Here is a 13,304-nt window from a genome sequence, read left to right as displayed (position 1 = left end):
ATCCTTTTTGAATCATTTAAGCAATTCTCATGCAAAGAAACTATTGTGCTGCAATAATATATTTGCAGAGTAGGATATGAAAGCTATTAAAATGTCCTAGACCCCCTGCCTTTCAGGAAAAAAGGAGACGCTTTCTGATTTGAAATATGCACTGTATTGAAACAAAAAATACTTTCACAGACCATGAAGAGTTTTATTTCAGTGTATACAACGCAACAAAAATTTAAAATTGTGTCCTTTTCCTTCATCTTTAATTCATATTGTGCCTAGGTACTTCAGCACAGAGCAGCAGGAGAATTCTGTTAAGTTGCACACTGGCATTTACAAGATATTTTTACCCTGAGCAGCCTACAAGTGGGGCCATATTCTTGGAAACTGCAGTAGGGTAGCATTCTGCCAGCTCTCTGCAACCAGGGCTAGGGAGTTGTGCTCAGAGACAACACCAGTCACTAAAGGATTTTAATACAAACATCTGCTCCAGTTTGAAGGTGACAAAGGTCTCCATGGCAGTAAAAGAAATAATTTCGCTGGGAGGGCATGTACATTTATTCCACCAGGTACAACAGAAATGTAAGTGTATCCATCAGGTTTAGTGTAAAGCTCAAACCCAAACAAAGTCCAGGGAAATGTGCCTAAATCTGTAGCTGCAAGTGCCATTTTATGGAGGAAAAAAAGGAACACATTACTGTTGAGAAAACAGACATACCCTCACTGTTTCAAAAGCCACGGGATAAGTACAGCCACAATAAAATGACAGTTCTAATTTTTGCCACAACGATTTAACCAAGCCATTGGGTTCCTTCCATAAATGGAAATTCAGGAACTCCAATTAACATATTAACAAATTCTTGATGTGATAGACTTTAGCAGGTTTTTTGAATGAAGCCTGAGCTTATAGTGTCAATGGGGTTTTGTTGCTTAAATCACAGTAACCATAACAAGGCAGGCTCAGGCTGCCTACATCTGAAATACTATTTAAAAGCAAAAGCCACTGAAGTTATGCTCACAACCTCCTCTATCAGATTCCACACCCAATATTGCAAATCACAGACCAGCAAGCATAGAGCTCCCAGTACTAATTAATATTTTTGGTAAACATTTTCAATGCAAGAGCCTCAGCAGAGATACACAAATGGAAGTATAAACCCCTCAGCAAACAGCTTCATTCTCAGAGGTGCTGGCACTGCTGACGTGGAGGGGAAGACACAAGCTCAGTGTAGCTGAAGGAAAATCTGTGAGGATGGCAATGCTCAGAGTGTGAAGTGCAGGCCTTCAGGAACACGAACAGGGACCGGCGCTCTGCGGGTTTCCTCAGGGACACCAACATCCCCCCGCCCTCCCTGCTGTTATCGCCCATCAGCATTTGTTCTACTTTCCCAGCCAGCAGCCTCGTCAGAGCACTGCCCGCGGCCTCTGCAGAGCTGCCAGACATCCAGCGAAAGCTGGAGCACCGCAGGAAGGTTTGGGGATTACTGGTCACACACTTGTTAGAGACACGGCTCTGGGATAATTCCCCAAATCGCGAGCACGTGCGTGCTATTCATGGCACACACACGTGGGACACCGCCCTGGCTGAACCTCCCACACAGAAACCAGCATTCAAACACCTCTCCCAGCAGGAACCAGCGCAAGAGAAGCTGCACAGCCCCCTGTGCTAGAGCTGCTCCCACGAAGAAAGAATTACTGTCCATAACACCCATCTCTCCATAAGAAAATGTGTTTCTGTTCTACCAGACCTTTACAGTCGCTAGTTTGGTTCACAACCCTTCAGATAACAAGTACACAATTCAAAGCCTCATTTAGTGACAAATTCTTATCAACCTGCAAGCTTTTACATCACAGCTTTTACAGTCACACTTTCTCATTTGCAGTGCTGCTTTCCCATTTCCCAATGGCAGTTCCTACAATTCATGGTAAGTAACAGTGTTACAACACGGGCTGAGGACAAAGTTGGATGAAGAATCTCCCAAGCACTTTCATGCACTTCACACCTGGGTCTACCCAAAGCTGAGACAGTCCTTACCTGGCTAAGGCTGCTCTAGAAGTAAATCTCAGCATGTTCAGTGGGAGATAATCACAAACAAACAACTCTTACAAACATTTACAAAGAACTCAAAAGACAACAGGTTTGTTTCCTACAAATCATTTCAGAGTATCCCATAAAAAGCTTTTGCGTGCTCATCTGGACACTTTTCTCCATAAACAAGCAATATAAAAAACCTTAACATTTTCCTATCAGGGCAGACATGAGATTTCCAGAAACCAAAAATTAACTCAGATCTTGAAGACTCCGAACATCAACAAAGCCACAGTTGCATCACAGTCTTTTGCAGCAGGAGAGGTTTAAGATATCCACCTACCCTGAGTTGTTCACTTCAGCTCAGGCATCACCTTTTCCTGTCTCCGTTCTGTCTGCTGCCTTGATTGCAGAAGCACAACTGCTCGTGGAGCTGTTCTGTGAAAGACATTAAAACACTGAGCTGACTTTCTCTTTCTGCACAGTCTGTTTAAGTCAGTTTGGTCCCCTGACCTATTTCACAGAGCAGTACCACCTGTATTTGTGTCAACACAACATCCTGAAGCTTTGGAAAAATCGGGACCCTCGTGCACTGCCTCATTATGTGCTGCTGGAAGCATTTGTACAGCTGAACAGAAAACTGCATTTGGGTTAATGCACATTGTTTGCCACTGCTCTCAAGTTATAGACAGGTTGTAAATTCTGGAAGAACAGTTGTAAGTTCTGAAAGAAGAGCAGCACTACTGAGCAGCTGAATAATTGGCTATTCCTAACTGGAAACATTAGAATTTCAGCATTTATGGCAACATCCAGATTAGAATTTACCCATCTTAGAAGATCTAGGATTCATGAATCACAGAATATTCTGAGTTGGAAGGGGTCATCGATCTGAAGCACCAAGTATTGAGACTTTATTCTATTTAAACATGATACATTAAGTGATGGAGTATCTTCTTCAACATTTGTCAGGTGATGACAAATGCTGCTGTTTGTAGCTACAAGATCCAGACTTCCAGCAAATGATTTTGGAATCTCAAGGGACCCGTATTCCTGTCATTCAGTATCGTTATTAGCTCATTAAAATCCTATTTCACTTTTTTTCTCATAGTGCAAGTGCAATTCTAATATTGCCCTCTGCTCATAAGAACTTAGGATCTAAAACTACTCATTTACTACATTCTCTCATCTGAGAAATAATTAAGTACACAAAAGAGAAAAGCTTGAACATTCTAAAGTTCTATTTTCACAGTGTTTGAGCAGGAAGTTTCATCTTTCTTGACAAATGCTACTGCAGTTTAAGCCCTGACACAGTAAGCTACAAATTTGATTGTTTCATTAACAAATTACTTTTTTCACAGAAAGCATCAGTGCAATAAGAGGGCTCCTGAGATAAATGTGACTAAGCAGCAGGAGTTAATTAAGTAGGACAATGAGTAAGCATTTATGGGTGTGATACGAGACTCAGATGATTTAATTGCTAGTCTAATTATCAATTAGAGAATCATGAAATGGCATGTAAGTGAAATACTCCATTTGTTGATACTTTAATGATTTTAGAGACCCAGAAGAGCAGTATTAATTGCTATTTTAGGACTACTGAAGGAGTTTTTATTCTCCTCTTACTCAAATAGAGTAATGACTAATAAATGTATATAGTCTTCTCATACCTAAGTATTTAAGGCCTTTAGATCCTTCACTCTATGAAAAAAAAAGGCTAGTAATTAAGCATTCAAACACACTGCCTATAAACCACTCATCTTAAGTCCAAACCTTTCTGAATTTATTTTGTAATAAGGATAATAACTGCCCATGGTGTTAGAGAGCCCCATTAACTATTTACAGTGTGTTTGCACAAGTCAATCTCCAGACAGAAAGAAAGAGGTCAGGGAACTATTTAAATCCACAAGGGCAAAGAGCCAGTTGGCTGCACTCATTGTTGAAATGGTTTATAAAGAACTGCAAGAAATTAAGATTACCAAAAAATTGATGGAGAGCCAAAAACATTAATGTATTGGAACACAGTGGACTCTTTACAAGCTGTAAATATTTTTTGGATTGTCACATAGAACCCATAAAGCGTGTTGAGGTCTTTCTCAGAACTTCTATTGGAGGCATGTAGCTCATAAAGAACATTTACCAGAAAAAGAGATCAGAAAGACACTGTATGTCACAGGATTGATGTTGTGTCCCACTGCAATTACCAAAAGATAGTGTTGGTGTGTATCAAGAGGAACCAGGAATAAAAAACTGGGGAGCAGGAGCAAACACCCATCATAGCACAATACGCTCTGAGCATTGGGCATGTTGACAAGCTGATTAACAAAATAAAAACCAGCGTCCTTCAACTATTCCTCATGTCCACTTCAAAGGATTAAAAAACTTCAAGCTTTTGGCTGTTGGACAACTCCCTTTGTCCAGGTTTAAGAGACTCTCACTCAGTGTTCAGTTCTCCTCTGCCGAGGGGAGCCCGGCTAATCCCTAAACTAAGAGCTCAGACAGCACATCTTCCTTCCACACACACCTCAACCGAGGTACCAGCTTTCCACCAGCTTAACCCAAATGTGTTTTCCTACCAACGTTAAAAAAAAAAAAAAAAAAAAAAAGGCGCATCAAAAAAAAAAAAAGCGCACAAAAAAAAAAAGACGCCTCCTCCCAAAAAAAGAGGCGCAAAAAAAAAAAATTACCGAAAACACCAAGCGCGCTTCCCGCGGTTTCCTGAGGTGCCTCAACAAAAAACGGCGTGGGGAACTGATACTTTTTCCCCCGAGATACGGCCGTGTTGTCACAGGGGAGCGGCCGAAGGACAAAGGAGCAACGCCAGAGGCACTCCACCCCTCGCGGAGCGCTCGCGCGCTCCCCGCCATTTTGTGGCCGCCCCCGGCAGCGCCCGCCCCTCCCGCCATGTTGTGACCGCCCACACGGGCACCGCCCCCGCCGCCGCCGCTGCCCCTCAGCCCCCGAGCGGCCCGAGCGGGGCCCCGCCGGGGCCATGGAGCCCGGCAACTTCATAGCGCGGGACAACTACTGGTAACGGCCCCAGCGCGCCCCTGGCAGCCGCCGCTGCTCCCCTCTGCTCCTCCTCCCGCCGCCGCCTTGCCCTCCCCGCGGCTGCGCTGAGGCGCGGGCTGAGGGGGTTGTTGATGAGTTCACGTGTGTTTGCAGACTGTGCCCGCTTTCACAAGCGCGCCTTGGTAAAAAAATCGAGGTTTTTAGAGCTTCCATCCCCCGCCGCGTGTGGGGCATCGAATCAGTCCACAGTAAATGAAAGAACATTGCAGCTTATTTTTCATCCTCCTCCGCTTCCTCACACACTGCGTTCACACGCGCTGTTTCAAACCTATGGAAAATGTTTTCCTGTTGCCTCTGAGTCAGACAATGGTAACTAGCACATAAACTTGGTGTTATAAGTTAAGGTAATAAGGTAAAAGCTATTTTCAAGCTAAATATCTAAAGATTCCTGCTCAACCGCTATGCTTTGTAGCATTAGTAGTTGGCTTTGTGCATTGGGTTTTTGGTTTTCAATGAGAGTTTTCAAAGTAATCTTTAATATTTCTTGGTTGGTTTCAGGAAAAAATGCGTCGAAAAGGAAGGAGATGCTGCAAAAAGATGGTCTGACAAATGGGGGTTCTTGAAAACACCTCTCGAGGAGGTAAAATTGAATGGCATGTAAGCAACACGTGAAATCTAACTGCACACAGATTTATCTGGACACAGAATTAGGAGAGCTCTGAAGACTAGAAATGTACTGAGTGTGCTTTGCTAAGCTGGGATCCGAGGTAACAACTGCACTGGGTTCAAATACTCAGTTTTCCTCTGAATAAAATAACAGCAAGTGGTAATTTATATGCTGTGCATATTCTGATATATTTCTCTTGAGAAACATGACTCCTAGTAGTGTTAACAAGTACTAGATGCACACTGACAGGAAAATATTTCCCCTTTGTCTATCCATATGGTAGTTTAAAAATCTAGGGGAAAAGGTTCCAGCTAATTAAATTGTCAGTGGGGGAATTTACAACAAACGAAAATATTTGGAGCGATGTCTCTTCTCAGTGATGTTATTAGAATATAGTAGCACATAATGTTCCATTTGGAATCACAGTACTTCATTACTAAAGGACAGGATTGATGCAGCCCCTGCATGGTTATAAGTGTAGAAGTAATCTGCTCTAGGAGTTTTAGAGCATCCAAATTAGCACCTTTGAAACCTGGTCCTCATGGTTTCATTATCCATCCTGGGTGACTGTGGTCTGTGACACATACCAGCTTTGCACAGTTGCTGTTGGTGAATATGTGTATTTAGCATCTATTAATCTTTGCTTTGTAGTCATATAAGACATATATACATATATAAGATGTATCTCTAGCTCTTTATGGACCCATGATGTAGCAGCAATATTTAGCCTTCCACCTGAAATTCAGAATTACATCACCTTCTGAAACAAAAAAAATCCAGTAATTTCCAAAGCACTGAAATAAGAGCTTGAGATGGAAAGAACAGGAAGTTCAGCTGCAACGAGGGGAATGGTGTGGATAACACAAAGAACAGTAAATTTCAAAATATATAGAGTCCAAAATTTAATTATGTTTTGGTTTTAGTTGATAGGAGATGAAAAAAAAGTTGCAAAGCCCAAGATAGAGCTTCCAGAACACATGCGGATTCGCCCTGTGACACCTGTGGAAAAATACATTAAGGTTAGAAAATTACATTTTAAATTGTAATACAACAGTATCTCTTGTAAGAAATCACACAAGCTCTAAAACCCAGTTGTCTTGTAGAGGTGGGTCTTTAACTAAAGGTCAGAGTAAACTGCATTTGCAACCCGAGCAATGCTTTGAAAGCATTTGTTTAAGACAAGGAATTGCCCTTTGGATATGGTTGTAATTTTTCTACCTTTATTTAAGAGAGTCTTCTTGTTGGCACAGACAATGCCACTGTCCTCTTTAGTGGCACAAATTAATAGGAAGCCAGTTCTAACGAGCAAAGTAATAGTTATTTGATTTTATATTACATGATTTATATGTTCAGTGCCTTGACGTTATCAAACCGCTGGAAAGGACAGTAGAACGTGAAGGTTTGATTTCTAAATATACTGTGTGAGAATCACCAATGAATAGGGTAACTATCCAGGCAGCTAAAGCAGTGACATTGGGAGAGGAATATATTCATAGAAGGGTAAGGAGGTGCTAACAAAAAGGGTTAGTCCACTTAGAGAAGATTAAGGAAACAAAGGAGACTGGAAATTCTTACTTGCTGAACCAGCTTTCTTTCAAAGGATTCCAAGGGTGGGAAGATAAGGCAAGGAAGTTGTAAAAGCTTTTACTGAGATTAAACTGAAACAAAAATTAAGTGCTAGTGCTGAGTGTGGCAAAGCAATGAAATGGCATCATTTCTGCCAGCAGTGCTACTTATTGTTCAGTTTGTAGACTCTCAAACACCAATTTTAGTGAAGTTACAGTTTCAGTCCCGTTTCAGCAGTGAGGGGTTGGGGTGTTCACAGTCACCCAGCTGAGCTGCTCAAGCACCAGGCAGAGCCTGGGGCACCCTGAAACAGGGATCAGAGCTTCATTACCTCCGGATTTGGAGGAACATCAGGGTTAGCTGTGTTTGGGTCACTCTTTACATGTTCAGAGTGAAGTTTCTCACCTCCTTTTCCAGAACTGTGTGTCTTTCTGCACATTTACCTTCGTGGTAATAGTCATCCCTCTTCTCCTCTCTAGGTCAGATTAGTAAAAGCTTTTTCATTGTCCCTTCCCCCAGATCGAAAGTGGGACATGATTCCCTTCATTATCCTGCTCGGTGGGTGGCACTTTTGGCCATAAAAAATTATCTTTTCTGAGGAACTGCTCCACCTAAATATCATAAACGTTTTCTAATCTTGGCCAAAGAACAAAGTGAAGCAACTCTGGCAAGAGAACTGAAACATTGTTCTCTTGCTGTGTATTGCTCTCTGAGTCCCCAGATGCTAAAATGATAGAACGTGCCCAACAGAGATGATTCAGCCAAAGTAAGCAGAGCAGTCACTGAACAGACACTGCTGGCTTTTGTTTGGTTTCCTCCTTAGCTAGATTAGTTGCAGATTAACTTGCTGCTTACCCATCTTTTCAAGTAGAAAGAAGGTGGAATGAGTAAGTAGTTCTTGATGCAAAAGCCAGCTTGGTCAGAAACATTTTTAGCATTTGGATATAAAGTTATTATTTTGTGGCTGCATTGCTACCAAATATATAACAGCAACTAGAAAACACCATTTCTCCTGTTTAGAGAAGTTAATTAGTTTTAAAGATGATGATGATAATGATGATGATTATTGTGTATGGGAAAAAGCTAAAGACAAAGATAAAATTCTTCTCCTAAGAATATAAAACCACTAAAGCCCTTAGGATTGTACCAGACTTTAAAAAAAAATGCTAACATACACTACTAAACAATAATTTGCTTTTTGGTTTTAGAAGGTGGTAAATGAAAGGTAGTTGCTTTGTTGGAATTTGGCCCTTGTACTTCTCTCTTTCCCTGTGTCTTGCTGTAGAATGGCACCTAAATTATTCTAATTAAATTATAAACTATCATGTGTTATAAATCAAACTTGCATGCACCTGGGCTGTCTTTCAAAATTTTTGTTTCCTTTCATTAATGTCAATGTTTTCAAGATATTAACTCAGCAAATTACATTTGGAACCACTATTTTTATAAATCCTCATTTCCATCCACATGACAGCACAAAAGCTGATGTCGTGTGACAGCAGTGACCATCCCAAACCCTCCCATCATTCACTTTTACCTGGTCCTTTTATTTTAGGTGCTTCCATCTCCTCCAGTGCCTAAAACTACGCAGGGATTCATTGGCTGGAGATCAGCTGTGCCCGGGCTGGAGCTGGAGATCGACCATCAGATCCGGAGCTGCAAAGGAGCCCTCTGCAGGAGTCTGAACTGACCCGGGGCCTCGCTGACAGAACCAAGGATTAGGCACACAGATCCATTTGCAGTCCTGGCTACACATCCCCCAGTGCACTGGTGGACTGGTGAATATTTATGCTTTACACGTGATTTATGTAAACATCCACAATCATTTTGGTAAATGTATTTTCATGGAGCATTTTGCTTGTTAGTGATTATTTGAAACCTGTGGCATCCAAGGTGTTAACTCGGCTTCAGGTTTACTTCAAAATAACAATGAATACACTCAAAGATCACAAAGCAGGTACTATTTTTATTTGCATTAATAAGACTATAATTTAAAAATACTTATTGGAAAGTTGGAATGACAGAGCAAATTTTTATAATTGTTTCTCCATGAGATCCTCTACTCCTACTCAGTTTCACAGCATTCTTCAAATATAAATACAGACTGCTGTGTTCCTGACAATCCAAGTGTACTGCTCATTCCCAATTCATCACTTACCACTGCTGGAATCTGTGGTTAGAATTCATTTTCCATGAGCACTGACCTGGCCCACTGTTGAGTTCTCAGGTGCCTGTGCTGGCACAAAACCATCTCTTCTGTGCAGAGAGGATGAGAAGATGCAGAGGAGGGTGTCAGGCATGACTTCAGTCGGCTCAGGCTGCCATGGGACTGCAGCCTTGCATTTGGAAAGAAGCTTCCCTCATTAAAAAACAAAACACAGCAAACAAACAAAAAACACCTGCAGAAAAAACCAATTATTGGGCTTCATCACAGTGTGTCCACTGGAGCTTGAAAAAAGCACACAAACCATAAGTGTAGTTAAATCATAATTATAAAATACACTGGGGTTTGTATTGTGTGCTCTTTGCAGGTATTCTGTGTAGTTACACACATAAGTAATTGAGTAGTTCCCAGTACACAAATAAAGTGTGCAAGGACCACAGTGACACAAAGTCACTTTGAAAAATCAGTTTTGGTATCAAAACAGAGGTTTTTTCAATTAGTTGATCAGAATGCAAATGGGTTACAAGGCATTTATGTCACTTCAGTTTTGTGTGTACCAGTATTTGTCCCAGCCAGGACAGGTCAATACTCGGGAACAGCAGAGGATTGCACTGGGAGTTACTGGTGTAGCTCCCCCGTGCTGTGGAGATCAGTCTTGCACTTCGTTCCCTGCAGGTTTGCCAGGATTTTTGGAAACCTGGAGGAGACTCCATTGCAGCAGGATGTAATTCTAATTGGCCAACATGTTTAAACCAGAAGGTTGCTTAAACAAAAAGGAGCCTCCAAGAAGTCAACACAGGCAGCTCCTTCTAACTCCTTATTACTTAAAGAGGAAAGATTTTGCTTTTTAATCCTGCTGCAGGATCTCCATTGTGTTCTCCAGCCATCAATAGCTGCCTCTTGAGTCAGCACTAAGTGCTTGGCTTTCAGAGCAGTAAGTCAGCAGCCAGTGTTTGTTCTTCCCTTCTTCCCAAGAAATGACTCACAATGATCAACATCCCACCTTTTTTTTTTTTTTAATCCAGTTCCAAATACCCACAAAATAATAATATTTTACTTTTTCCATATTCTTTACAAATAATGGAGAAGTGACTCATATCCTTTGGAAGGATTACCCAAGAATGAGAACACATAGCAGGAGTAACTTCAGACACATTACTTAAAAACCAGAATAAAGAATAACTTGGAATCAGCCTCTGGAAATTTAACCTAAATTGCAGTTTAGCTACTAACTATAACCTGTTTAAACTGTTCTTTGAACAGCCAAGATCATTGTAAGAACAGTATTTTAGATCAGTGTGCTTTCTTGTCGTTGCCAGGTTTGTATCTCTTGCTTATTTTAATCATGTGGTTCTTCAGTTTATTTTAAGGTCCTAAGATCCTCTTATTGTCTGATTTATATAAACAGGTATAATAATGATTGGTATGTAATTTAGTAACAACAAAATTACATTAATTCAGGCCAAATGAAAGGGGAACTTCAGGACCACTGGTTTTCCAAGAGTTGTATTAAATAACCAAAGCTGGCACCTGATATCCAGTGGATGTTTGTATGAAGAGAAATCCAAATGAACCGTGGTTAGATTTTGAAAACCAAAATAAATTCTTTGTCCAGCATCTACAGTTGGAGATTTCTGAATCTTATTCCTGATGTCTGAATATTAACTCTGTACTAATAAGGGGGTTTTTATTATACATTCTGCCATTTTAAGGTACCTTTACTTCAGGACATACTTTGATACAGCCTAATTTGGGATGTGCAAGGAGTATTGTCTAAAACTGGAACTCATTCCTCTAGCATAAATATGTCAGTTGGTAAGTGCTCCATGTATTCAATGTTATGTGAAACTATAAACCTCAATATTTCTTTTCTCAGCACTTTCAGTTTTACCATTATACCTGAAAAAATTGTGTAGAAGTTGTAGATTTGCAGCTGACAAAGGACTGCCCGGTCATCAGCCCCACTGAGAATCCTAAAGGCCAATACAGAATTGTTACATCACCTTGTGATGTTTCAAACCTGGCCTTTAATTTTTGAAAATTAACCTGTTTATGGGAGCCAAGTTGGGCACATAAATGTCACTGCACACCATAAAATATCACACCATCTCCAGGGTCAGGACAGTAAACTCAGTGCACACACCAGCAAATGCTTCAAAACGAAATGAAACAACTTCAGAAATGCAGCAAAAGTCAAGAAAATTTTAATTCTGTATAGAAATCATAGAGCCAGAACCAAAATGTGCAAAGAAGGTGCCAGTATATTCAGATGTCTCCTGTGCTTCAACCCAACTTGCATTTGGTGTTGTCTCTCGGGCAGCTCTCGCTGAGCACAGGGGGCTGCACAGCAGCTCCTCCTCAGCTGACTGAACTCTGTCAGGGAGCTGAAGCCAGCTTGGCTTTGGAGTGTTGTTTTCAGATGAACTGGTTCTTTGACAACAGACTCCTTTTACTCTGGATGCTGCTTTCAGAACTGCACACACAAAAATGTGACTGGATTTGATCCCCAGTCCCCACAGCAAGGCATGGAAACAGGTCCGGCACAGCTCCTGCCCCCATGGCTGGGTGCCTGCAGATGCTTTCCTGGCTTCCTGCTGGAATAAGAGTAGAGGCTTAAATGACAACATATTTCAGCTAAAGAACTATGAAATCAGAATTATCTTTCTCACAAGCATTTATATTACAAACAACAAAATTGGGTAACAAAAACCTGGTGTGTTTTCCTTCACAGTGTGTTCTTTTCTGTGCTGTTAGAATTGGCACAGAACTGGCACTTGCTATTTATAAATTCATTAAATAAGATATTTTACCAGGAACTCAGAGTTGAACGATTATTATTTGTTTAAAATGCATTTTGCATCAGAGGATAAAGATTTTTGATTAGATGATAGTTGAAATGGTGATTCTGAATAAGTAGCACTCAGAATGCAGTGTTGCTGTACATTTTGAAAGAGCCCAAATGAAAAGCAACCACAGGATGTGCACAGGCAATTGATGCAGTGTCTGTACAAGGTGAGTGCTTGGAGAATAATCACTTCTGCAAGAGACATTTCTACATTTCTCCAGTTACATGCTGTGACTGTCCTAATGATCCCCACTGCACTCCTAACTCCCAGCCCAAATTCCTGTCTCCAGTTCCTGCTATTGGCTGCTCTGTCAGCCTGAAGTAACTCCAGTTCTGAGACTTTGCCTTAAAAAACAGAGGATTTTAAAAACCCTTTTCAGAGACCTGAGGCTCCCCATCCACACACGTTATTTCCCGTTATTTCCCCCTTTAGTGAAGGATTCGTTGTGGTTTCTTCCACATTCTACAAAGTACCAAAGTGACAAACATTAATCTAACAGGGTCAGTGACAACCTGACCAGAAATGCTGCCCCAAGTGAATCCCAGCCCAGGGCACTTCTTGCACTGGGTCCTAAACGTGTTGTGTTTTCTTCCCCAGGAAACCATGTCCCTGTAGCAAGACAGACAAGACCCACTCACAGACTACTACCTTCTTCCTGACTCCTGTGGTTTCCCCATCCCAGCAAATTGTTATTTGGATAGTTGAAAGCATGTCAGACCATTTCACAGGACCACGCTGTAATAAATTTAACTGTGCTGGAAAATGATACTGTTGTGCTCTGAAACTGGTCGGGTTGCCAGTGAACAAAACATTGCCCTCAGTCTGCTCTGTCATACACAGCAAGGAGAGCTAAATGTAAAACAAAATCAGGAACGTTGGGAAAACAACTATCCAAATTTTCAATCAAATGCAGGCAAAAACTGAGTTCACCCACCCAACATTGCCAAAGGACCTTAAATCTATTGCTGTTCAATGTCCATTGCAATGGAGAGGCAAGCTACTGTTTTAGGGACTTTTAAATTTGTATATATTCGA

The 13,304-nt window shown here is 41.2% G+C and overlaps 1 protein-coding gene and 1 long non-coding RNA gene across 2 annotated transcripts in view; one reads left to right on the top strand and one right to left on the bottom strand.

Annotated features, from left to right (window-relative positions):
• The window catches only part of LOC135423659 (uncharacterized), a 224,447-nt gene extending 219,579 nt beyond the window's left edge, over positions 1 to 4,868 (bottom strand). The window contains exons 1-2 of the long non-coding RNA XR_010434870.1: positions 4,702 to 4,868; positions 2,361 to 2,455 (exon numbers count right to left, since the gene is read on the bottom strand). This is a non-coding gene — a long non-coding RNA (uncharacterized LOC135423659). The remainder of the gene's footprint in view (positions 1 to 2,360; positions 2,456 to 4,701) is intronic.
• Positions 4,869 to 4,899: 31 nt separating this feature from the next.
• On the top strand, positions 4,900 to 9,108 carry CIMIP1 (ciliary microtubule inner protein 1). The gene is made up of 4 exons (XM_064674135.1): positions 4,900 to 5,044; positions 5,585 to 5,666; positions 6,617 to 6,712; positions 8,815 to 9,108. The coding sequence occupies exons 1-4, from the start codon at positions 5,007 to 5,009 to the stop codon at positions 8,947 to 8,949; spliced, it is 351 nt and encodes a 116-aa protein (XP_064530205.1). The 5' UTR covers positions 4,900 to 5,006; the 3' UTR covers positions 8,950 to 9,108.
• The last annotated feature ends 4,196 nt before the right edge of the window (positions 9,109 to 13,304 follow it).

The sequence above is a fragment of the Pseudopipra pipra genome, chromosome 17 (assembly GCF_036250125.1).
Source record: "Pseudopipra pipra isolate bDixPip1 chromosome 17, bDixPip1.hap1, whole genome shotgun sequence".
Lineage (NCBI taxonomy): Eukaryota > Metazoa > Chordata > Aves > Passeriformes > Pipridae > Pseudopipra > Pseudopipra pipra.
The sequence above is the reverse complement of the archived record's forward strand: the minus strand, read 5'-3'. Positions and strand labels throughout refer to the sequence as shown.

What these genes read in the sequence shown, in the direction of transcription:
- CIMIP1 (XM_064674135.1), top strand. Translation starts at nt 5,007, where the DNA reads ATGGAGCCCGGCAACTTCATAGCGCGGGACAACTACTG. An exon ending in TGAAAACACCTCTCGAGGAG is followed by an intron (nt 5,667 to 6,616) that starts GTAAAATTGAAT and finishes TTTTGGTTTTAG; the next exon opens with TTGATAGGAGATGAAAAAAA. An exon ending in CTGTGGAAAAATACATTAAG is followed by an intron (nt 6,713 to 8,814) that starts GTTAGAAAATTA and finishes CTTTTATTTTAG; the next exon opens with GTGCTTCCATCTCCTCCAGT.